At 49.1% G+C, this 24,371-nt stretch overlaps 2 protein-coding genes across 2 annotated transcripts in view; both read left to right on the top strand.

Moving 5' to 3' along the window:
• dnah10 (dynein axonemal heavy chain 10) overlaps positions 1–209 on the top strand; it is a gene marked incomplete at both ends in the record, with an annotated part of 39,287 nt that extends 39,078 nt beyond the window's left edge. Inside the window, one exon of the mRNA XM_079756271.1 lies at positions 63–209. Coding sequence (XP_079612397.1) covers positions 63–209 — 147 coding nt within the window. The remainder of the gene's footprint in view (positions 1–62) is intronic.
• Positions 210–4,136: 3,927 nt separating this feature from the next.
• emid1 (EMI domain containing 1) overlaps positions 4,137–24,371 on the top strand; it is a 52,553-nt gene continuing 32,318 nt past the window's right edge. Inside the window, exons 1-3 of the mRNA XM_079738912.1 lie at positions 4,137–4,615; positions 13,422–13,535; positions 14,063–14,166. Coding sequence (XP_079595038.1) covers positions 4,452–4,615; positions 13,422–13,535; positions 14,063–14,166 — 382 coding nt within the window. The 5' untranslated portion in view covers positions 4,137–4,451. The remainder of the gene's footprint in view (positions 4,616–13,421; positions 13,536–14,062; positions 14,167–24,371) is intronic.

Raw genomic sequence — 24,371 nt, 5'->3', positions numbered from 1 at the left:
TGTGTGTGTGTGTGTGTTTATCCCTCATGTGAGCACTAGATGACTCCCTTTGTGGCCCTCAGAACACGCTGCGGACCCCGGTCTACACCACGTCCATGCGGAGGAACGCCATGGGGGTGGGGCTGGTGTTTGAGGCGGACCTGTCAACCACCAAACACATCTCCCACTGGGTGCTGCAGGGCGTGTGTCTCTGCCTCAACTCAGACTGAAGGCACGCACGCACACACACACACCTGTACAATTGTTGAATCCATATTTTTGCAAAAAGCGTGAATATTTAATGTACATCTTTGGTAAATGTGGTTATTTATTTACCCTTGGAAGTGAGGTTAAAACTACACAACATGTCGCTAGATGGCAGCACTGCATTGTTTTTAGAAGCTTTGGCACTTGCAATGTTTTCGTTATGTTTTACAGCCATCAGGGCCCCAGAGTCAACAGTTTAATAAAATAAATGAAATAAATCAAGTAACCCTTTATTAATGTTTTGAGCTTCTGAAATATATCTCTCATCGGCCTCGTTTGGAAGAGAAATGTGCTCAATCAGCTGCCACATAACATCTCAGTCAGCGCAGAGTGATGATGGTTCATAAGAACAGGAACCCGTTCCCACGTCTCCTCCTCGGAAGTGAAAAGAGACCAGAGACCATAGGAGAACCGGGACCTCAGCACCGGATCCTCACTGGACAGCCTGGAAGAGGAGGAGGAGGAGGAGCTCGAGACCAGGAGGAAGGAGACCAGGAGGGAGGAGACCAGGAGGAAGGAGACCAGGAGGGAGGAGACCAGGAGGGAGGAGACCAGGAGGGAGGAGAGGGAGACCAGGAGGGAGGAGACCAGGAGGAAGGAGACCAGGAGGGAGGAGACCAGGGGGGAGGAGAGGGACACTATGATCAGGCCCGAAAGGTGTAGCTGGAGGCCCATCACCAGATAGAGGTGTAGGTGTAGGCCTATCAACAGATAAAGGTGTAGGCCCATCAACAGATAAAGGTGTAGGCCCATCAACAGATAGAGGTGTAGGCTCATCACCAGATAAAGGTGAAGGCCCATCACCAGATAAAGGTGTAGGCCCTTCAACAGATAAAGGTGTAGGCCCTTCAACAGATAAAGGTGAAGGCCCATAAACAGATAGAGGTGTAGGCTATTCAACAGATAAAGGTGAAGGCCCATAAATAGATAGAGGTGTAGGCCATTCAACAGATAAAGGTGAAGGCCCATAAACAGATAGAGGTGTAGGCCATTCAACAGATAAAGGTGAAGGCCCATAAACAGATAGAGGTGTAGGTGTAGGCCTATCACCAGATAAAGGTGTAGGTGTAGGCCCATCACCAGATAAAGGTGGAGGCCCATCAACAGATAAAGGTGTAGGCCCTTCAACAGATAAAGGTGAAGGCCCATAAACAGATAGAGGTGGAGGCCCTTCACCAGATAAAGGTGAAGGCCCATCAACAGATAGAGGTGGAGGCCCTTCAACAGATAAAGGTGAAGGGCAATAAACAGATAGAGGTGGAGGCCCTTCAACAGATAAAGGTGAAGGCCCATAAACAGTAGAGGTGGAGGCCCTTCACCAGATAAAGGTGAAGGCCCATAAACAGATAGAGGTGGAGGCCCTTCAACAGATAAAGGTGAAGGCCCATCACCAGAGTACTGTATCTTATGTATTTTTATGTACTGGTCATTTGTGTTTTGATGGTTTTTCCATCACTAACTGTTATCTTAGTCTGTGTCTTGTTGTTGGTGTGTTTGTTAATACCTGGCTTCATCCTAATCTCCCCTAGTGGGACAATTCAATTTGACTTGACTTGAGAATAAGGTAGGCCCCTAGCAGGCCTAGCTAATACCCTGAAAACAGCTCCCATGTCACTGACACATTGGGTGGGATCTGGAAGGCCAGCAGGCCGTGGCATGGGCGTAGGATCCACTTGAGATGGATGTCCTGGCCTCTTTTAAAATAAGATATTATATTGACATAAATTGTCAATCTCTGCTGCATTTGCTACAAATTCAAAACGTCTTCCAAATGACCACAGACATGACTTCAAACTTGCTTATATTGGGTTTTCTAAATGTATAAATACACATATAGTATGTGGGCCAAAAAAAAGGGTCACATTTGACTTGTCTCTCCTGTCTGACATGAAATGGTGGATTCTAACTCATACAATGTAAATGGTAGGGACATGTCCTGTTACAGGCTGTCCCTTAAATTAAACGTCCTGTTACAGGCTGTCCTTTAAATGGTACGTCCTGTTACAGGCTGTCCTTTAAATGGCACGTCCTGTTACAGGCTGTCCTTTAAATGACACATCCTGTTAAAAGCTTTCCCTTGAATAACAAGCCATGTTACAGGCTGTCCCTTAAAAAACCTGTCCTGTTAAAGGCTGTCTCTTAAAATTTAAGGGACAGCCTTTAACAGGACGGGTTATTTAAGGCTTGAATAATACGTCCTGTTAAAGGCTGTCCCTTAACAATAGACAATCCGACCGAGGGACTTAGTTCCGCTCGACGTCCGTTCCCATACAGAAACCTTTGTAGCGGCTACCCAACGCTCAAAACAGACCGACGCAGCAAGACGGTAACAGAGAAAGGGTTGCTGTGTTAAGAAGTGTACATCAGCTAATGCAATGCAATGTCTTAGACAAGGGCAAACGGTAAACCTGTTTTTCTGTAATGTTAAAGTGTGTTTACGATTGAAAATTTAAAAACTTCACCACATGCATACTTCACTACAATACACACTTGATATAATATCTAATCTCAATAGTTGGGAGCGGCACAGAAGGCTCCTACCCCGAGGCAGGTACTACCTGGGCTGCTAAAGGCTGCTAAAAGTTGAATTTAGGTGGATCCTCTCTCCTAAGCCTGCTATGGCAGCTCACTGGAGGGAAAAGTCCCTCCAGTGAGAACACGCCTAATAACACTTCCTGTCCCCTTGGTCATTGCCATCAGCCAAGAGGACAAAGCCTGTGCAGAACCAGGTCCATCTTGCCTCTCAGTAAGGTGTGAACCCCTATCCCAGGGGGTGAACAGCTATCCCAGCGGCAGCAGTGGGTGAACACCTAGCCCAGGTGAACACCTAGCCCAGGGGGTGGACACCTAGCCCAGGGGGTGAACACCTAGCCCAGGTGAACATCTAGCCCAGGGGGTGGACACCTAGCCCAGGGGGTGGACACCTAGCCCAGGTGAACACCTAGCCCAGGGGGTGGACACCTAGCCCAGGTGAACACCTAGCCCGGGGGGTGGACACCTGGCCCAGGGGGTGGACACCTAGCCCAGGGGGTGGACACCTAGCCCAGGTGAACACCTAGCCCAGGTGAACCTCTAGCCCAGGTGAACACCTAGCCCAGGTGAACCTCTAGCCCAGGTGAACACCTAGCCCAGGGGGTGGACACCTAGCCAAGGGGGTGAACACCTAGCCCAGGTGAACACCTAGCCCAGGTGAACCTCTAGCCCAGGTGAACCTCTAGCCCAGGTGAACACCTAGCCCAGGGGGTGAACACCTAGCCCAGGTGAACACCTAGCCCTGCAGCAGCAGCAGCCTGTGACCACAGGTCTAGATTCTGCCGGCTCCCCTGAGCCAGGTAGTTTTGGATCAGGACCCAGCCTTGAGCTTCTTACTGCTGGCTCTACTGTAGCCTCATAGGTGCCTTGGACACCCTGACCTCCTTTCTTGTTTCCCTGGGTAGTCTAGTGTCCAGAGGGCTCTAGCAGACCAGTTCCCGTCCCCACCGGACCCAGAGGGACTGGGCTGGGACAGCATGCTGCCATCATAACTCGTTACAGTACATTTTACTTGGATAACGGGTGTGAGCCCTATCTTGAAAATCCATCTTTCTTGACATTCATGTGCATAGTCTTAGAGAAAAGCATAATCCGAATCTAGCATTTTTTAGGTTGTGCATTATTTTTGAAACGCCAGCCTTTACTTGGTAATAAAGCCTAATATGTCAACAAAGTCCCTCTCACCGCTGACGTGCCACGAGCGGCTCTGATGTCATCGCAGTGGATTAATGTGCAACAGATGCCGGTGGTCAGTGTGGGTACTGTCTCCGGGGGGGTGCAGCGGGGCACGAGCCTTTAAACGCCCCCACTATAAAACGGGGCGCTGCGTGCACGTGACGTCTCCTCCCGCAGCGCGAGCAGACGAAGCGGCTTAGGGTTCAGATCAGCTGCAGCGTCCTGTCGATTCTGTTGGCGTGCGTGGTACTCCCGGTGAAGTCTGCAGCAGATCTGAACCAGCAGCCTGACTACCATCTAAAGCAGAGCTCGGGTTCAGATGTTCCAGGAGTGAGTTTGGACTCTTTACGGACTCTGCTCGGGATGCGCGCGTTACCCTAACGAACCGAGTGGATCTTTGACTTCCTCTCTCCCGCTCTGGTGGATATCCTGCTGCTGTCCGAGAGGAGAAGCTTATTAGTAACTTCAGGTCGTACTTTTTAGAACCGGACCCGGGGATGTATAGCCGTGAGCGCGCGTCCGCGCTCCGCCCGCGGAGCTGCCTCGGGGTCGTGCTTCTGTTGTGGCTGAGCGCGTGCGTGCAGGGCACCTGGAGGACCGGTCTGTACCGAGCCTCGACCCCCCGTCTAGCCAGAGACCACGCCGCCGTATACCAGAAGAGGTAAGCCTATGTCCAACGATACATTGAATGATCTGCTGTCGTCCATCAAACCTTTTCTTATTTGGAGTGATTCGTTTTTTTACGTCCAACTTTAGATAATTTATCTGATTTTTCATTTCAAAGTCCTTCATCTTTGAATGAAACAATCCTTAATCTGAGCAGTACTTTGCCTGGTCTACACAGCTCTGTTTGGCCTCATGTTGTTTTACGATAGACCAACGTTCCCATCCTTTATCGGTCGTATTGTCTTCCTCAAGGTTGTTTCCTTCTGCCTGTCCTGCCAACGCACTTCAGCTCTCCTCACTCCCATCAGCAGTCATGATCATGCTCGGCCGATATGAGGCGCTCTTTATGCGGCCCTTTTTCCCACTACTTTTGACCACGAGCCTTATCGACGCCTCGTGGGTGATGTGAGTTCCAATCCCCAACGGTTGGTTACCTTTGGGCCAAGATCTAACTAAAAGATGGAGGGACCCCGATAACAACTGTCTAGTAGTTTACAGCTCGTTACCCCGCTGTAACCGAGGACCCCATAGACGGGACGATAAGAAATCCATGCAGGAGCCTTAGAGGGTGTTAGGGTTATAGGTTAGGTTAGGTTAGGGTTATAGGTTAACCCACCTGCCCTTGTTCCACCTGTGTGGTTCATAACGTAGTGCTTGTTGTGCAATTAATGGATAGAGTGGTCCATTAATCGTCATATATGTTATTTTAATTGTTATTAACACACACTTGATTAATTATGTATAAATAGCCTCTTAAAATGTGGTGCGTGTGTGTGTGTGTGTGGGGGGGGGGGTGAAAACAATTGTTTGATAAATGTTGATCTTCACATCAAACCATCACACAAAACAGCATCATATAGCCAAAGTCTACCTTTAGAGCCAGTTTCCCTCCCCTCGAGGGAGAGAACGAGGGGTTCATCCCCTCTGCTCTGGGGGGCTCAGATGTGGCCCGCATTATCCCCCTAATATTTCTCCCCCAAAGGCTTCCTGTGCTGTGAGGTGCAAGAGAAACCCCTGCTGGGTGACCCCTTCTCCTGGGTACCTCCAGGTGATCCGAAGAGTGTCTGCCTCGCTGTTGGCTCCTCCTCCTCCCCCTCCCCCTCCTCCTCCTCCTCCTCCTCCTCCTGCTCCTTCTCCTTCTCCTTCTCCTCCTCATCCCTCACTAGGCGGCCGCTTGTGGACATGTTTACTAAACACAAGCAGCTGGGCTCCTATGCATCTGGCCTTTGGTGTGGGGAAGAGAGGAGGTGACTTTCCAAGTTGTTTGAGCGCTGCTAGAATACAGCGTGGTTCACCTTCTTCTCTGTGCTTCATGGATCGTGTTCAACGTTAAGTTTTGCTGTTTGATCAAGATCAGTAAAGCCATTCAACATTCAAAACATTTCATGCATCAATATCTTTTTTATAAAGTACCCAAGAAACAGGTTTGGGAGTGTCCCAAAATCACAATTTCTCAATCAAGGCAATTTTAATGAAATGGAAGTGAATTCCCCTGGCTGTGAGGGACAGACAGACGGGTGGACAGACAGACACATCTCAGGGTTTATGGGGGTCAACAAAGACCAACAGGACCGTTGGGTTTTATAGGAGAGGACTGGACAATAGGACATTCCTCAGAGGAGACAATCCAATCAGGCCGTGAAAGTCTCTGAGCAGAGTCAGGAGGATGAGCGCTGAGGTGGGAAATGTTGTTTATTTAGACAGGTTCAAAGAGAAGGAGAAAAAAACCAGAGATTAGGAATACTTACCCAAACAACAGCTGATGAGGCTGTATACCGTGGTCTCTGAACCGCTCTTTGTGCTTGAGTAACATTGCCAGTAAAGTGTTTATTCACCTTTGACTGTTCTACGTCAGGTTGCTGCTGCTGTCTTCTGCCCGGGCCAAACAAGTGTACTGGTTGAAGTGCTAGTTGCTCTGTCGTAATAGAAATGTGTTGTCTTCACCTCTCATCACACAGATAAGATGTATTGGAAACCTCTTTAGCTCATCTCATGAATCCTGGAATCATGAACAGGACTATTCTGAACTTCTAGAGTCATCAAGGCTGAGCACATAAGAATATAAATAGTGGAGAAATAGTTTGAAACCATCTTGTATCATGGTCCTAACTCAGTGATAGTGGGGGTCCTAGTCCCAAGGAGTGGGGGTCGTGGAGGCCAGGGGGAGGGGGGTTAAAGGGTGGGGGGAAACCGAGGGACAAGGCTGATCGCAGGTGTCCTGAAGTACCTGAGGGCCCTCAGTCCCACATGGCTCACCTGGTTCTTTGATGATATGAGGGTCCACTGACCCACAGAGAGGGTGTTTACAGGGTCATGTTACACTGGATGGTCCCATTGGGAATGGCTCATGACTCATTGGCTCATGAGTCCTGTCAGGTCAATGTCACTGCTCTTCCCTTTAAGACAACTATTATCAGTCTGATACTATTATCAGTCTACAACTATTATCAGTCTATTATGAGTCTAACTTTTATGAGTCTAACTATTATCAGTCTATAACTATTATGAGTAACTATTATCAGTCTAACTTTTATGAGTCTAACTATTATCAGTCTATAACTATTATGAGTCTAACTATTATCAGTCTTACTTTTATGAGTCTAACTATTATGAGACTAACTATTATCAGTCTATAACTATTATGAGTAACTATTATCAGTCTAACTTTTATGAGTCTAACTATTATCAGTCTATAACTATTATGAGTAACTATTTTCAGTCTAACTTTTATGAGTCTAACTATTATCAGTCTATAACTATCATGAGTCTAACTATTATCAGTCTTACTTTTATGAGTCTAACTATTATGAGTCTAACTATTATCAGTCTATAAATATTATCAGTCCATAACTATCTATTTTCAGTCTGTTACTATCTATTACCAGTCTATAACTATTATCAGACTATCACACCCCCTCAGAGGTTTTCACTTCTTAAAGAATATTTTTGAGAGGCATTATTTGTCCCTCATTAATCTCAATGTAATAACTTCTGTCAACTCTGGATGCCAGGGTCCGTGAGGGACATGGGAAAGGGGCGTGGCCCAGTGGGACAAGAAGCAGCCTTGTGATTGGACAGATGGGTCCTCTGAGAGCAGATCATTACAGCACAACGTTGACGTGTCGCTTGATAATTAAAGTACTGATAGAACCAGCAGAAAAGTGAAACGAAACAAACTGGAAGAGAGACTTGAAAGCTGCCATGTCAGACCATATCATACACTATCAGGGGTCTGGGTGTACAGTCCATACCGGGGTTACATCACGGATGGGCCAGGAGATTTGTTTTTGGAACTCTTGCTTTAAATTGTTGTGGTGTTACTCAAGATTTTAATGTCTTAGATCTGTGGTCATACCGCCTCCACAGACCAGCGGAGCATCTTTCTTCACTCCAGCACCCTTTGTTGATCCCTTTGGTAGAATGATCTCTCTTTTCCGCTCCTCTCCTCCTTTCCTTCACTCCACGCCCCCTTTCCTTCACTCCACGCCCCCTTTCCTTCACTCCACGCCCCCTTTCCTTCACTCCACGCCCCCTTTCCTTCACTCCACGCCCCCTTTCCTTCACTCCACGCCCCCTTTCCTTCAATCCTCACCTTATTGGATTTCTGCCACATTTGTCTTTTGTGCCTTCTTCTAATTTTTTTTTCCAACAGCTTAAATCTAGATGAATTCCTCCAGATATCAATCGCACTGTAATTGAGTCATATTCTCTCTCTGACCCCATTCATCCTCCAGCAACGTGGTACACACACCCATGCATGCAAACCAAATACACACACACACAACGGCCGTGGGTTAAATGGGTGATGGTGACGGTTTGTATTGGACATGTTGTGCCCACTCGGTCTCCCGGAGGCCGGAGGTTATTGGAGAAAAGGACTCATAAAGAGTAAGAGAGCGTCAGAAACAGCAGATCTCCTCCCTTTCCTTCTCCCCTTATGTCCCCTTCAGCCGCCGTCATGAAGAACCAAGCTAAGCTGTGAATTAACCTCGGCTAACGCCAGGCTAGCGTTTCCCTGCACGCTGCCCCATGATGCACTGCGCCGCTGCCCCATGATGCACTGCACCGCTGCCCCATAATGCACTGCACCGCTGCCCCATGATGCACTGCACCGCTGCCCCATGATGCACTGCACCACTGCCCCATGATCCATGCACAGCTGCCCCATGATGCACTGCACCGCTGCCCCATGATGCACTGCGCCGCTGCCCCATAATGCACTGCACCGCTGCCCCATGATGCACTGCACCGCTGCCCCATGATGCACTGCACCACTGCCCCATGATCCATGCACAGCTGCCCCATGATGCACTGCACCGCTGCCCCATGATGCACTGCGCCGCTGCCCCATAATGCACTGCACCGCTGCCCCATGATGCACTGCATCGCTGCCCCATGATGCACTGCACCGCTGCCCCATGATGCACTGCGTCGCTGCCCCATGATGCACTGCACCGCTGCCCCATGATGCACTGCACCGCTACAGTGTGTCGAGCCACTCTAAATGGCAGCAGAAATCATTTGTTAAAGAATAAACTGTGAGCCTTTCTGGACAGTTTCATGGGCTCTCCATCAGCATTACTGTTCATCTGAGGCCCAGTCAGCTCCGCTTCCCTCTTCATTGTTTCTCTGTGTTGGCCTCCGCTTCGCTCAGCAACAGATGGCCAGAGCTGCCATTTTCCATCCATTAAGAATGAATGTTTTTTTCTCTCTGTAAAACCTTGGCTGTGAGGCGACTGTTAGCGATGGCTGATGATTTATTTAGACTGGGCTCTGTGCTGGGAGAGCTACGTGCTTCTACACGAGACCCGATACTCACCGGGACTCTGCCGGTTCTGCTGCCCTGCCCAACCTGTTGGCTTCACACCTCTCTGCACATGGGCCCCGTGCAGCCAGAAGGGAGGCCCCACCGTACAGTAGAGTGTACCGGCACCTGGCCTGTCCTCCTGTAATGCTGTCCCCGGATAGACATAAAGCCATGCAGGAGTCACGGTCCGCTGGCTCTCCCTGCAGGCCAGCTCCCCCAGTCAGCTGGGACGGTTTCCTGATGAGACCTGGAATAACAGTCTGCGGAGGCAGCGGCGTTCCCTGCATTCAGTGGTCTGGCCTCATCTCATGATGCCCCGCTGGGTGTTTACAACAGGAACCAGAGTTGTGGGAAGTTTCTCGTCATTCTCTGTAGGGGAGGGGATGCCCTTCCTTATCTCATCATCTTATCAAGATCCTAGTGTCCATACCAGAGCTCTTGGTCAGAGGTTAGAGGTCAGAGGTCGCACATCTTTGATGAATCGGCTTCAAATGTCTGTACTGTGTGTGCATTGAATTACATTGTTAACATTTTACAATAAGGGTACATTAATTATCCATGGATTAACATTATTTATGCAGTATTTAACAGCTAACTAATGTTCTATGAACCATTCATTAATATAAGTTTATGCAGTAATAAGCAATATTATATATCATTAGCATTAACATAGTAGTTACGGTTAGTGGGTAAGAGGTTCCTACCCTCCCTATTCAATAATAATAATTTAACACCTTTGTTAATACCAACACAAACACAATTATCTTTGTCATATCAGTAAACTTGAACACCATTAGTAAATGATTACTTACCATAACTTAACTGTTCGTTAACGGTTTGTTGATTGTTAGTGAATGATGTGTCAGTGATCGTTTGAGTCAGGAGCCTCCATCCTGTAGCTCCTGCTGTCTCCATGGAAACGCTGAGCAAACAGAATGGGGGGGGGGGGGGGGGGTCAAAGCTCCTCCGCTCCTCCCCCCCCTCCCTCTCCTGACCCCCTCTTGGAGTGGGGGTTTCTGTTCTCCCTCCGGCCCACTGGGAACCCCCATGTTTATCTACTGGTTTCGGGGGATTAGCAGTGGGGGAAATGATAGGGTGAGGCCAACATACACACACACACACACACACCCACACACACACCCACGCACCCACACACATGAATCCACGCAGGGGTGCTAGCCTCTCCCAGGTCTACATGTGTTCTGTGTATGAAAGGGAACCTCTGTCAGAGCTCTGAGCTGCAGAACCAGAGATACCTGGTGGGGGGGGGGGGGGGGGGTGTTGGTGGATTGTTAACATCAGCTTTAGCAGTGTACTACTTCCGTTGACGCTTGCCATTTGCCGTTTTCTGTTGTGCAAACTATCTCTCTCTTTCGTACACACACACACACACACACACACACTTGCTCTAACATGTAGACAAACAGAAAATAACAACTTTCCCACATTCTTCCAGTGCATGCTGGCAGGAAGCGATAAAACACCAGTAGGTGAAGTCTGAGAGCACAGAGCTGGGAACTCTACTCTCTCCAGGGAGAGCTCTACTCTCTCCAGGGAGAGCTCTACTCTCTCCAAAGAGAGCTCTACTCTCTCCAAAGAGAGCTCTACTTTCTCCCTGGATGGAGTAGATCTCTACCCTCTCCAAGTAGAGCTCTACATTCCCAGGGAGACTCTACTCTCTCTGTACGTTCTGGTGATTGTCTAAACACAGGCTTAACGTTTAGACGTCTCCATGTGCCGACTTGGGCCTTAAGGAAGGTAAAGAAGGCACTTGTTAATAATAGATGTGTAACACATGCTAGGTCTGAGCAGGACATGTGTACTCCATACGTTAGAGTCCTCTTAACCCCCTTCCATGTTTCCATTCTTTGAGGGATGAAGTGCCCATAAACCAGACCCTCAAACAAACAAAAACTTCATTTCTGCCGGTCTGCTCTTGTAAATCACTCTGCTTTGATTTTTCTTTGTTCAGAATGTTTCCATCTTTTCTGCTCCATAGGATGATCTCTCTCAGAGAAAGTCCTCATACTGTTGGTCTTTCCACCTCGTCATTAGGTTTTTGGTTGGACTTTGGTTGGTTCAGAGACATTCACTGTAGCAAACTTTTGAAACAGCAGAAATGTTCTCAACCCTGTACTGCCCAGACCCAGTCTTACTGAGTCTTCATCTTTAAAGGACATTTACATTTTTCATGAATTGTTAGGTAATATTCAAAGGAATACTATCCATCTACGAGTCTTAAGCATGCCAAAAATTACAATTCTGAATTGTATGTCAAAATAGCATCAGTTTTAATCTGAAAACATGGTGGGAGAATGTTCACATTCCCCTTCCATTCAACAATACAGAGGGACCTGATCTGCAGGGAATGTCAGTAGTAAGCAGTGAGAACAGTAAAATCTCTCCTACGCCTGCTCCTGTTTTATATTATGTAAACAGCGGACAGTGGAGACAAGTTGAGCTTTGCTTTCTGTTCCGTATTGTCTCTAAGTATCAGTCAGATATACTACTGCTCTGAATAAAGCATGAATACTAAGCAGTACTACAGGCCGTGATGTGATACCAGTACAATGGAAGTATTAGCCTATAATCAATTACCCCCAGTAGAGACTTGGTGTTATCTTATAACTGCTATAACTGAGTATTTGACATGTTTGCAATTACTTGGAACACAGTTTTGGATATGGAATCTCTCTTCTCCAATACTTAGCCTACCCCTGGAAGCTGTGTCAGCCCATTCCTTAAGGAAGTTACTCACAAGCTGATATTCTTGCCTTGCTTCAGTGCTTTATTTTTTCCCTGCCCCTTAACACTAGAGATGGTATGTTTGTGCCTGGACTCCTAATGAAGAGCAGCTCCTGCAGACCGAATTGCTCGTCTAAAACATTTTAATTATCCGAGGCCCAGAGCAACAAGCCTGTGCTGCAGTGGAATACTGAGCCCCCTGACGTGGAGATGATCACACTCCCCTCTCTACCTGACGCTGTCCTGCTTGGTTCCTCTAGAAGCTCCAGAAGACCGAGGGGAGGGAAAAGGGAGTGTGCTGGAGCGTGCTCTAGTCTGGTGGAGGAGGATCCTGAAGCCACTCCAGAGTCCTCCCATCTGATCTTGGCTCTTGAACCTTTCTCCACAGCCTGATAAAGCCCCTTTAAACAACGTCTTTCTCTCTCTCTCTTTCTCTCTCGCTCTCTCTCTCCAGGAGGGCGTAAGACCCATGATGACATCAGCTTAGTGTTGAAAACTCAGCCCCTTCTGATCTGAGTAGGGGTCCTTTCTACACTGCTTACACACACAAACCCACGTGTACTTACGCACACACACGCATGCACGTGTACACGGACAAGCAAACGCATACACACGTGAACGTGCACATGCACACACACGCATATACCCCAACAGCCCCCCCCCCCCCGACCTCTTCAGAGAGAGGAGAGCCAGCGTCTGTGTATTGATAGGGGAAGCGACCGCAATATAAATACAGGCCCCGACAATGCACTTCTGCAAGCCTCACGGCCGACTGAACCTGAGCAAGCAGCGTTAAGGAGAAGAGGAGGGGGAGGGAGGAAGAGGAGGAGGAGGAGGGAGAACAGAAATGCTTGAGTCTGAGGACACGGCCGGTTCCTGCTGTGACAGGGAAACATCTAGTGGGAGAGAGAGAGGCTGTGCTTCTGATATATTGGATGTATGTATCCTCAGTTCTCCCTTTGTCTGTTTTTTATCCCTCCAGATACTAAGACCGTGTCCATGCTGGGGGACGCGTTGTCTATCCACACTGAAACAGAATGCTGACTTAAGTTCAGTTTCAGTGCGCTCTGACCTTTTCAGCCGTTTTCAGATGCACACGCTTTGGATCCACTGGCTGAATTAAATGGAGACCACTGGAGCTATTGGGGAAAATAATAGATAGATAATTTTTGGTGGCTTGCTGGCTTGTGTTTGACTCTTTCGCTCTCTCTCTCTCTCTCTCTCTCTCTCTCTCTCTCTCTCTCTCCAGGAACTGGTGTCCTCACACGGTCTCCAAGACGGTGACCTGCCAGGTCCAGAACGGTACGGTTCTTCAGCGGGTCTACCAGAGCTGCGTGTGGCCGCAGGGCTGCTCAGGAGCAAGGTGAGGCGGAGCGGGGGTCGACCTTACTATTACACTCCTCTCACTGTAGAACGTAACTCCAGAGTGAAGCTCACTATCACCCTCCTCTCCCTGTAGAACGTTGTCTCCATAGTGGACCTCACTATAACACTCCTCTGACTGTAGAGCGTAACTCCAGAGTGAACCTCACTATCACACTCTTCACACTGTAGAACGTAACTTCAGAGTGAACTTCAGGGTTCAGATGATTGTATGTTAAGGTAACCAGGGACAGATTAGGAACAAGAGGCAGGTGATGGTGGAGAGACACAGGGACGGATAAATCTTTTGTTTTTAGTGTAGAGTGCGAGACTGTTGAAGGAGATGAACCCGTTGCATCTGCGCTATCAATGTCCTGCTGTTCAGAGACGTGTCATCAAAACATGCAGAGTTGTGTCTAGCAGACTAAAGTATTTTATGTATGCTGATATGGTACAATGGTGTGTGTGTGTGTGTGGTCGTGTGTGTGTGTGTGTGTGTGTGTGTGTGTGTGTGTGTCTGGTCTCCAGCTATAAGACGCTGGTCAGGCCCTCCTACAGGCTGGTGTATCGCACCGTGACGTCTCTGGAGTGGAGGTGCTGCCCCGGGTTCAGCGGCGCCGCCTGTGAGGAGGGTGAGTCACGTCAGGGTCCAGGGGTCTCTAAACCCGCTCACTCACTGTCTGTCTCTCTGTCATACACACACACACACACATACACGCACGCACACACACACACACACACAGACACACGCATACACACAGACACACAGACACAGACACACACACACACACACACACACACACACACACTCTTGTGTCTCTGTAACACGCAGTTATCATTTTCTATAATTATTTTGCACCCATGAGCAAACAAACAAACTCCCCACTTCATGCACACTCTCAGTGTTTACTCAGCGCTGCAAACAATAGCTGGGGATGTTTGTCTACAAAATTGTTTTCTGCTTAGTTTAGAGAACCTAGTGGATGAATCATAGTCTGAGGAAAGCCAGTCATGGAAGTAAGCTGAGTTTAGACTGGTTTGACACATGCAACCCGCTCTCTTCCCCTCTCTTCCCCTCTCCTCTCCTCTCCTCTCCTCTCCTCTCCTCTCCTTTCCTCTCCTCTCCTCTCCTCTACTCCCCTCTCCCTTTACGTTGTGTCTTCTATGTTTCTGCCTTAATCATGCTATCCTCTGCTAAAAGTGGCAAGCTCTATGGAGATCATCTGTTCAGATAGCTTCCTGCTCCCCTGCATCACACCACACAGACACAACAACACCTGTCTGGTGTAGAGCTGTTGAAATGCCTGTTTTTGTAGTTTGCTCTGGCGCTTTCTATGTTGTCGTGTAGTTCCTCAGTGGCTGTTCTGTTGACTCTGGCTTCCTACAGAGAGAAGCTGGTACTCTACTCTACTTTATGCCCAGCATGTCAGGTTCTGGAAGCTCCACACTACACACTCTCACTCAGTCTCTAATGGCTCCCCCCCGACGGCTGGCTGGCCGTAGCAGTCTGGAGTGTGTGTGTGTGTGTGTGTGTGTGTGGGGGGGGGGGGGGGGGGGGGGGGGTCCAAGACCTTGGCCTCAGGTGACCTTAGGAGAGGCGGGTGTCTATGTACACGGTGGGTAGAGATGTGTAGACACAACCTCCATGGGACACAAAGCGCAGGGACGCGCCGTCAAACAGATAATTATCCAATTAGGCGGCCGCTGAAGGGGGATCGCTGTGGTTGTCATGGGAGCCGTGCAGTAGAGGGGGGGGGGGCAGGATTAGCCACTTATTAGCCCCTCGTTCCGGCAGCCTCAGATCAAGGTGGCGCTGAGAGGAAGTGACAGGTCTCCATTCACCACCTCACTCTCCCACACCCTGGCCGGGGTCCAGGCCCACCAGCGCTACGTCTGCTCCGCCCACAACCCTCACCCCCACCTTCATCCCCCCGCATCACAGACACATCCAACCTGTCCAACCCCGGCGTAGCTGGAGGCTAGGAGGCTGGGAGGCTGGGGGGCTGGAAGGGGTTGAAGGCCTGGAACGGTTGCCATAGCGCCACCTTGTAAAGCCTGCCTTAGGCTAGAGACATATATATGTGTGTGTGTGTGTGTGTGTGTGTGTGTGTGTGTGTATATATGTCTACATGTATTTCAGAGGTAACGACGCAGGTTTCCTGCCCATCCTCATTCCCTCCTCCTCCTCATCATTCCATCTCACCTGCTAGTCAGTTTTTTTACAGACTAGCAGGCGGAAAACTGCTTTACTTCTCCCCTCCCCCCCATCCCACCTCCCCCCTGCTCCCCTACTTCCCCCCCTCCACCTACACCCCGTCTCTCTCCCCCTCCCCCCCCTCTCCTCCCCTCCAACTTCCCCCCGTCTGCTCCCCTAATTGCTGCTCTACTCCCAAGCCTGGTCCGCATTACGGGAGGCCCCCCCCTGACAATACCCAGGCCTCTCAGGGGCCTGGGCCCCTGGAAAAGGGCCCAAAGGAAACTGAGGAGGACGGGGGCCCGTCATCAATGATTTGTTCTCTTGATTTTAAAGTCTTTTTTTCATCAAATTCTTTTATTCCTGGATTGACCTACATTCATTCACCGCTCGCGTTTCAGCCGCTAAACCAGAGCTGATTTGATTTAATTCATTCTGAATAATTTAGTCGTTTTCCCCTCGCCGAGCCGGTGGGATCGGCTAGTGCTGTCTGGAGCGGAGATAAGGTGTCTCTGGTTAAGATTTGGGTCGTTCTGTGTTTCCAGCTTATGGGAGCCAAGCAGTGCTGTGTGCGGAGGAGAATGACTGGAGGTATATGTTCATGGTGATGGAGTCACTGTAGGCCCAGGAGGGAGGGTGAATTAGTCAATAGCAGTACATCTGTCCTCCATGGCTCCCTGGTGCCCGACGCAGGGAATCCACTGCTCGACATTACATCAGCGACATCTGATAAGAGCTCATCTAGAGTCTGAGCATTAAGACCATCAAGCGCACTCTCTGTATCGACTCTTCTACGACAGGAGTCTCGGGGCTTCGCTGAGACCCCTGGCCTGTTCTCACCCTCCTACCGGGTTCCTGTGATGTTAGGATGTGTTGTCTGACTCCTGGTCCTGCTACACAATGGCCTGCATCTCTGATGGAGCCTGAGCACAAGAAGAAGGAAAAATAAAGTATTTGCAGATGGAAACACTTTCCTAGCGCTCCAGACACGAGGACTTAATGTATGGCTGTGCGGGCTGTGGCTGTCCTGATATCTGCAGTTTCAGAAGGGAGTTCCAAGTTAAAGGACTCAAAGCGTCACTTTCACACGGATCCTCCAATTGGGGAGCTTGTTGTTATTATGGGATGTTATCATTTGTTTTCCTTGGTCCCCTTAAGGAAATGTTGATAGTGCTGGGGGTTTAGTCAGTGCTGGGGTTGGGGGGTTTAGTTAGTGCTGGGGTTGGGGGGTTTAGTTAGTGCTGGGGTTGGGGGGTTTAGTTAGTGCTGGGGTTGGGGGGTTTAGTTAGTGCTGGGGTTGGGGGGTTTAGTTAGTGCTGGGGTTGGGGGGTTTAGTCAGTGCTGGGGTTGGGGGGTTTAGTCATTGCTGGGGTTGGGGGGTTTAGTTAGTGCTGGGGTTGGGGGGTTTAGTTAGTGCTGGGGTTGGGGGGTTTAGTTAGTGCTGGGGTTGGGGGGTTTAGTCATTGCTGGGGTTGGGGGGTTTAGTCATTGCTGGGGTTGGGGGGTTTAGTCATTGCTGGGGTGGCGGGGGGGAACTCAGGCCCTGGTTATTCCCGGTTGGCAGAGCAGCAGAGGTGTGGTTTCTGTATTAAGCCACAGAATGTAATCTGTGTTTTCACAGCTCGCTGCAGCTTATCAGAGGCCCGCGCCCTGAGCTGCTCACTCAGCCCCAGGGCTGCAGCTCCGCCACCAGCCAGGGGAAGGGTGGCACCTTGTGGGTGCGTGGGCCTTTGTGATTGTGTGTTTGCCAATGTGTGTGTGTGTGTGTGTGTGTGTGTGTGTGTGTGTGTGCGTGTGTGCGTGTGTGCGTGTGTGTGTGTGTGTGTGTGTGTGTGTGTGTGTGTGTGTGTGTGTGTGTGTGTGTATGTGTGTGCGTGTGTGTGTGTGTGTGAGTGTGTGTGTTTGATTGCGAGCGTGTGTGAACTTACTGTGAATGTGTGCTAGGTTATTGGTGTGTGTGTGTGTGTGTGTGTGTGTGTGTGTGTGTGAACCATAATTAGCTGCAGGTTTTAGTGACCAAGTGGCGGGGCCACAGGGGATGCAGGGCCGGCGAACTCCTGGCAGACCCCTACTGGTGGGTGGTACCAGCCTCAACACCCCCCTCCCCAGTCAGTCCCCTCACCACCCAGGGGGCGGTCTGCTACAGGGCGGCTCCCTGTAGCAGGCCGCTGTCCTGCAGTCTGGAGGGCGTGAGGAACAATGCTTTACGAATTGAATATTGCTAGATAGGATGATTTATCCATCATACGTTCCTGTGTGACTTGGGGGCACACCAGCAGATCCTCATGTTGTCATCCTGTCATGTTGGCTTTAGGGCAACATGTGATTTGTAATGGCGGTTGACGAGGTGTAGGTAGGAGTGTGTTCCTCTCTGAGTGAGGCGGCGTGCTGCGGCCAAGACAGGGCTGTGTAATGTCTGCAGCAGCCAGAGCAGCAGCAGCCAGAGCTGTGTCCCCATTGGAGGCAGCTGAACTGAACGTCAGCGTAGAGACGAGGAGGAGGAGGAGTGTATAGACACTCCTCGAGGCTGTGTAACCACGGCAGGGACTAGGCCTAGAATCCACACACTCGGTGTATCCATTAATTAACATGAAAGATTGCTGTGATTATTAGCGTAACGAAGCCTAAATCAAACCATGGACCTCGTCCCTCCCCCTCCGTTTGGCTCCTTGTCTCTCGCACATGCTTCCTGGAGGCTGAACGGGTCCTCCTGTCTCCTGGTCTCCCCCTGTCTCCTGGTCTCCTTGGAGGGCGGGGTGCTCCCCGAGGCTGCTGGCCAGCCTGAAACGCAGCCATCCTAAACTATTTAGACGCGAAGAAGTCGATATCTTAATGGCTTTTGGGAACCCATCAATCATGATGCGAAACACAAACCGACCGAGTTACCTCATTGGTCTAAAGCTCTGCAATGTACTTTTTACATTGCAATTTTTTCCATAGGGAAGAAAGTGAAAAAATGTGCAGGGGCATGCTGCATAATTATATATATATTCACATCATATGTAATGATTTAGAGCAGATCCATTGATTCTTCTCCTGTTGGCTCGGCTGCATGTTATCCATACGTCTGTTTAGATGATGTGTCCGTGATGCTCCAGTTGAATCCTTGGTCACAGAGTGGAAAACCTGCTCTTCCTTCTGATGTATGACTTCCTCCGTCTCCTCCGGGGAACACAAATAAACCGCCCTTTTCCTGCTGTACAAGAAAGTTTGCCTGGCCAGCTTTTCAAAAGGCATAAAACAACTTCTAGAGGTAAAAATAGACCCGTGCCCACGTCAACAAACATATTTAGACTACAGACACACAATGCTCCCTGCCCTAGCCAATTAGAGTAGAGATGCAGAAGAAACACTTGAATACAGGCACACAACCTAGCTTCAAAGAGTAGAGCAGGAAACACACTAGACTACAGACAGAACTGTCCAGGTTTCCCAGGGAAAGATCTCCCCTGTGAGAGCTGTCAACCAGGGATTAGTCGCCTTGTGGCCCCAGTCTGATATTGTGGAAGATGCCCATGAATCAATGAATTAATGAATCAATGAATCAATTTCTGTAAAGATAATGTGGATGGGACCCATTGATTGTGAAAAGCTGTTAAAATTGCAGTAGTCTAAATGGAATGGATGTGAACGGAAGGAAGTAAAGACGCAAGCATCGTCATCATAGTAGCTCAGGGAGCAGACCAGGTGTCTTAGTAGCTTCCTCATGCCAGGGTCACATCCAGGCTGTCTGCTGAATGCAGCTTTAACAAAATGAAACTAAACTACTGACAAAGCCTATTTGACATTAATACATAATGACATTGTTAACAGTGATAATGGGATGCCTCTACTATTCACTAAGTTATCGGAGGCATAATTTAAGTCTATAATAAGTCTGGGATCTGCATTATGATAAAGTATAGTTTTAAACACCCTAGCAACTTATTGTTTGACATTAACTTTGATGTCCCTTTCTTCTCTTAATTTCACGTCTCCACCTCAGTACGAGCCACAAGGTAAAAGCGTTTACAGTAAAACACAAGTTGAGGCCAGTGTCAGGCTATACATTTTTACACCATAAAAATGTATAAACGCGTATTCCAAGTTTACGTCACACTTTCTTTCTGTAAACTCCCAGACGTCCGAAGAGTGTCGCTGCTCATTGGTCATGCCTCCATCAACACCACATCAGAGAAGCTGCAGTAAACGCTATGAACTCTGATCAACACCAACGTCCAGTGTGGGTGTTTTGTCTTCCAATGTATTGGCTGAACTGTTCTATGTGGATCTGGATTCACATTTCTTCTTTAAGTATACATAAAGTAAGGACGACTGCCATCCGAGGTTGGGTCGCATGACAAGCATCAAAGAAAATCAAATATATTTGACGTGTAGGTTCTAGTTCCCACAGCGTGTACAGACCAGTTGGGGGTACTGGGAGCGGAGTAAGGGTCTACTTGATCCATATTCTTGAGTTAGGGTTAGGGTTAGAGATCATGAGATCAAACATAGGGGATGAGGGAGGTGATGATGAGCTGTGGTTCAGGATGAAGTCCGCGGACTGAGTAGCGCCTGGCGCTCAGTCTCACCACCACAGCACACGTCCCAAAGGCCTCCTGGGGTTTAACACATGATGTGGACATGAGACAGAAAATGAGTTGATGTATCAAGCAGCAACTCTAAAGCAGTCTCTGCCCTCAACCGTGGGCTGCGCCGGTTAAAGACCCCCAAGAAATGCTTGATGTGTGGTTTGTTGATGTGTGCTTGTCGGCTTCTATAGCCCTTGCTCGTCCCTCTTGCCTCTGGCACTGGGGAGTGCTATACCCTCCCAGCCCTGGGTTCAGCCTGACAGAGAAACAGATGCAGCGACACCAGCGTAGGGGAGCTCCTCTTTGGCACTTCACACTGTTTACCCTGTGTTAGTAGAGCGTGTTAGACACGCACCATTTAGGAATGAGCTGGGACCTCACACACACACACACACACACTATTCCAAATATTATTTTTGGGGGGTTCGTTCTACAGGTCACCTCTTGGACTGATGATAGCAAAGTGCAGGTGCTTCTCTGTGCAGCGGTCTGGCTAGTGGATTTTAACGCATTCATAGTGCTATGAAGGTGGCAAAGCTGGCATATCCTCCGCCTGCTGAGCCTGCTTGGCTGTGGCAGCATCCTGAGCCTGCTTGGCTGTGGCAGCACGCAGACGTTGAGCATCCCGGCTGGGAGCCTGGAAGGCTCAGCGGGGAAGGCTCATTAATAACAGGAAGTACCCCTGACCCTCCAAACCAGCGCTCTGCATTCCGCTCCGCTGCCCCCCTGGGACTCATATGGGGGCAGTGGGCGGTTGTGGGCTGAGGGGCGGGGGCTTTAACAGCTTGGTGTTTTGCTTGGACTTTCGCCAAAGGCCAGCAAGAATAGCTGTGTGTGTGTGTGTGTGTGTGGCACATGCGTACACATAGCGGTCAGGGAAGGCATCTGTGTGCTCCTGCTTCTTTTGGGGTTTCGAACTCTCTCCCGGCACCCAGCCAGGGAGTCTTACACCAGGGAGTCCTCCATCATCCAGCCCTGACGGAGCCTCATGATGGAGCCTCATGAAGCAGACTCATGAAGTAGACTCATGATGGAGCCTCATGATGCAGACTCATGAAGTAGACTCATGATGGAGCCTCATGATGCAGACTCATGAAGTAGACTCATGATGGAGCCTCGTGATGCAGACTCATCCAGCTCTGATGGAGCTGGCTTCCTCCAGCAATCCGGCCCAGGAAAGCGTTACGTGTTTGTAGATGGCTAAATCGTGGCTCCAGAGGCCGCAGTCAATCTGACCCTGGAGAACAACTTTGATGAAATACATTCACTTCATGCAAGTGTACGGTTATTTAAATATTGTTTTAAGAAAAGGAATTACCTCTCTGCATCTGAAACTTACAGGGCTTCGGCTGTCAGCCACGAAAGACAAGGGAGGGAGAGAGGATGATGTCATGCCAGTTTTATTTCTCTTGGCTGTCCTCCATGTGGTCTAAGTGAACGGCCCCGCCTCACCTGATTGGGGCCCTGGTCCCCCAGAGAGCAGAGGCTGTCTGGCCCGGTCTGTGGGGACACAGACCTGTCAGCAGGAGTGCACACAGAGCAGCTAAAGAACAACATCCATAAGAAGCTAAAAGGCCATTTATCAGAGAAACAACGATGAAACGTCCTTGTCCATTGAGTCACGTGACGCCACACAGATGGACCACTCTTCCTGGTTCTCATCGCATAGATCATAGATCGGTGGAATGAAAAAGTAAAGGCACAAAGGGATATTAGAGGTGTTACTCGGCCACCTCAGATGATCCGGACAGACTGAGAGAGACCCGGCTCTCTGAAACAGCGCTCCCTCTTTCTACTCCCTTTCCTACATCCTATCTACATGAGAAACAGAGGCCCTCTGGCCAGGTTGCTCTGGACCGGTCAGGTCAACAAAGACCTGGAGCCTCTCTCCCTCCGATGGACGACTCGGGTCAACAAAGACCTGCAGCCTCTCACCCTCCGATGGACCGCTGGGGTCAACAAAGACCTTCAGCCTCTCACCCTCTGATGGACGACTCGGGTCCACAAAGACCTCTGATGGACGACTCGGGTCAACAAAGACCTGCAGCCTCTCACCCTCCAATGGACCGCTGGGGTCCACAAAGACCTGGAGCCTCTCACCCTCCGATGGACCGCTGGGGTCCACAAAGACCTGCAGCCTCTCACCCTCCGATGGACCGCTGGGGTCAACAAAGACCTGCAGCCTCTCACCCTTCGATGCAATGATACAAACTAAACCCTGTGGACGGGTCACCGCCCTTCGGAGGATCCCAGTCCTTATGCTACAAGCGTTCCAGTCTCTGTGGATGACGGGCTCCACTGCAGACACAACAGGTTTATTATGGGAGTGCCTCCCACTCGCTGTATAAGATGTTTCAACCCCAGTTTCAACCCCAGAGGAACAAGATGAGGTGATGTCTGAGAATCAATGCAAACCAAATTATTGCACTATTCCTGCTGAGAGAAATCCCCACAGAGACGAGAAGGGATGGAAATTGCATATTATGATAGATAACAAATGATGAAAAGCATCCCTATAATGAATTGGATGTTTTATAGCGGTGTCAAAGTGTTTAGGAAGGTGTTATCCCTGTTAGGCCAGGGATTCATTCCTCCTCTCCTCTGCTCAGGTCAGGTGGTCTGGAATTCGTGCAGCATCTAGTGGGAGATGGGATGCTGAAGGGACAGGCACCAACCCTGGGAATGACAGGGAACACTTCAGAAAGACATGTAGAGAGAGAGATGAGATTGAGAGAAATAACACAGAGATGGAGAGAGATTACAAGAGAGAGAAAAAGATGGAGAGAGATAACAAGAGAAAGAGAACGATGGATAAAGACAATGAGAGAGAGAGAGAATATGGAGAGATAAAAGAGAGAGAGATGAAGGTAGAGAAAGAGCGAAAGAAACAGAGAGAGAGAGATGGAGGTAGAGAGGGAAAAAGATAACAGAGAGAGAGAGAAAGATAATAAGAGAGAACGATAGAGAGAGATAACAGAGAGAGAGATGAAGGTAGAGAGAGAAAACAGAGAGCTGTCCCCTCCCTCGTATTGTGAGAGCTGACTTTTGGCAGGGATTTAAAGACATTCGAGCCAAAAGAGAAGAAAGAAAATCACAAAGAGAAATCAAAACAGTGTTTGGATTTGGCTATTCCTGAAAAAAGGACAAAGAACAGACCTCAATAACAGCCTTTTCCTTGAAGCCACAATTTCGAGATGCTTTTCAATTATGGCATAAGTTTTACTTTACATATAAGCTACATGGACATACAGGTGGGATCTAATGTGAGGGTCTCTCTCTCTCTCTCTTGCTGTATTGCTCTCTCCATCAACGAACGCACATGTTTTAGCCATCCTCCATTATAGTGGGCTGTAGGTAATCACCATGGTGACATTAAGCAGGATGAAAGGCCAGAGAAATGTTCCTCTGTGTTTGGTTACTTTTTCACAGTGAGCCTTGTCCCTGAAGCAGCAGCGCTGTGAGACATCCTACAGAATCTCTTAACCCCGTCCTTCGTACATTTTGTATAAATGATTGTAAGTCTCATATCGTTCAAGCTTTTCTTTGGTTCAGACGATTGAGTCAGGCCTCTCTGGGTTCACTTGGTCCTGCTCTAAAAAAGGATAACCTTCAACGTGGTCACTATGGAGATGGCCCAGGAGCTGGGCTCTGCCTGACATCTGCTCTATGATATTGTTCTCAACACTCCTGATTTCCCCCACCGCCAAATGGACGAAGTGTCAAGTGCTGAAATTGCTTAAATTGCTCTTCATAGAGTCATAATCTCCCCACGACTGATGTCATGTGGGATTCTAAAGCTTTCATCAAGCTTTAAAGTCGAATGCTTTCATTTTCTTTTAGAAACGGCGGTCTTGTACGACGACCGCTATGAAGATGTCACGCAGTGGGCTTTAGAATCAGTTTAAAAGGTTGCTTTGAAGCAAAGTTGCGGCCCGTGATTTTTTTATTGCAGCTTTCGTAAGGAGTTTAACGCCGCAGATAAAAACTGAATTGGCCAACTAAGTAAAGGACCCGCCGCCTCCCGGCAGCTTTGTGTTTAATGAGTCGGCTGCCGCTCCAGGACTCTGGACTG

This window comes from Pollachius pollachius, assembly GCF_949987615.1.
Source record: "Pollachius pollachius genome assembly, chromosome: 1".
Classification (NCBI taxonomy): domain Eukaryota; kingdom Metazoa; phylum Chordata; class Actinopteri; order Gadiformes; family Gadidae; genus Pollachius; species Pollachius pollachius.
The sequence above is the reverse complement of the archived record's forward strand: the minus strand, read 5'-3'. Positions and strand labels throughout refer to the sequence as shown.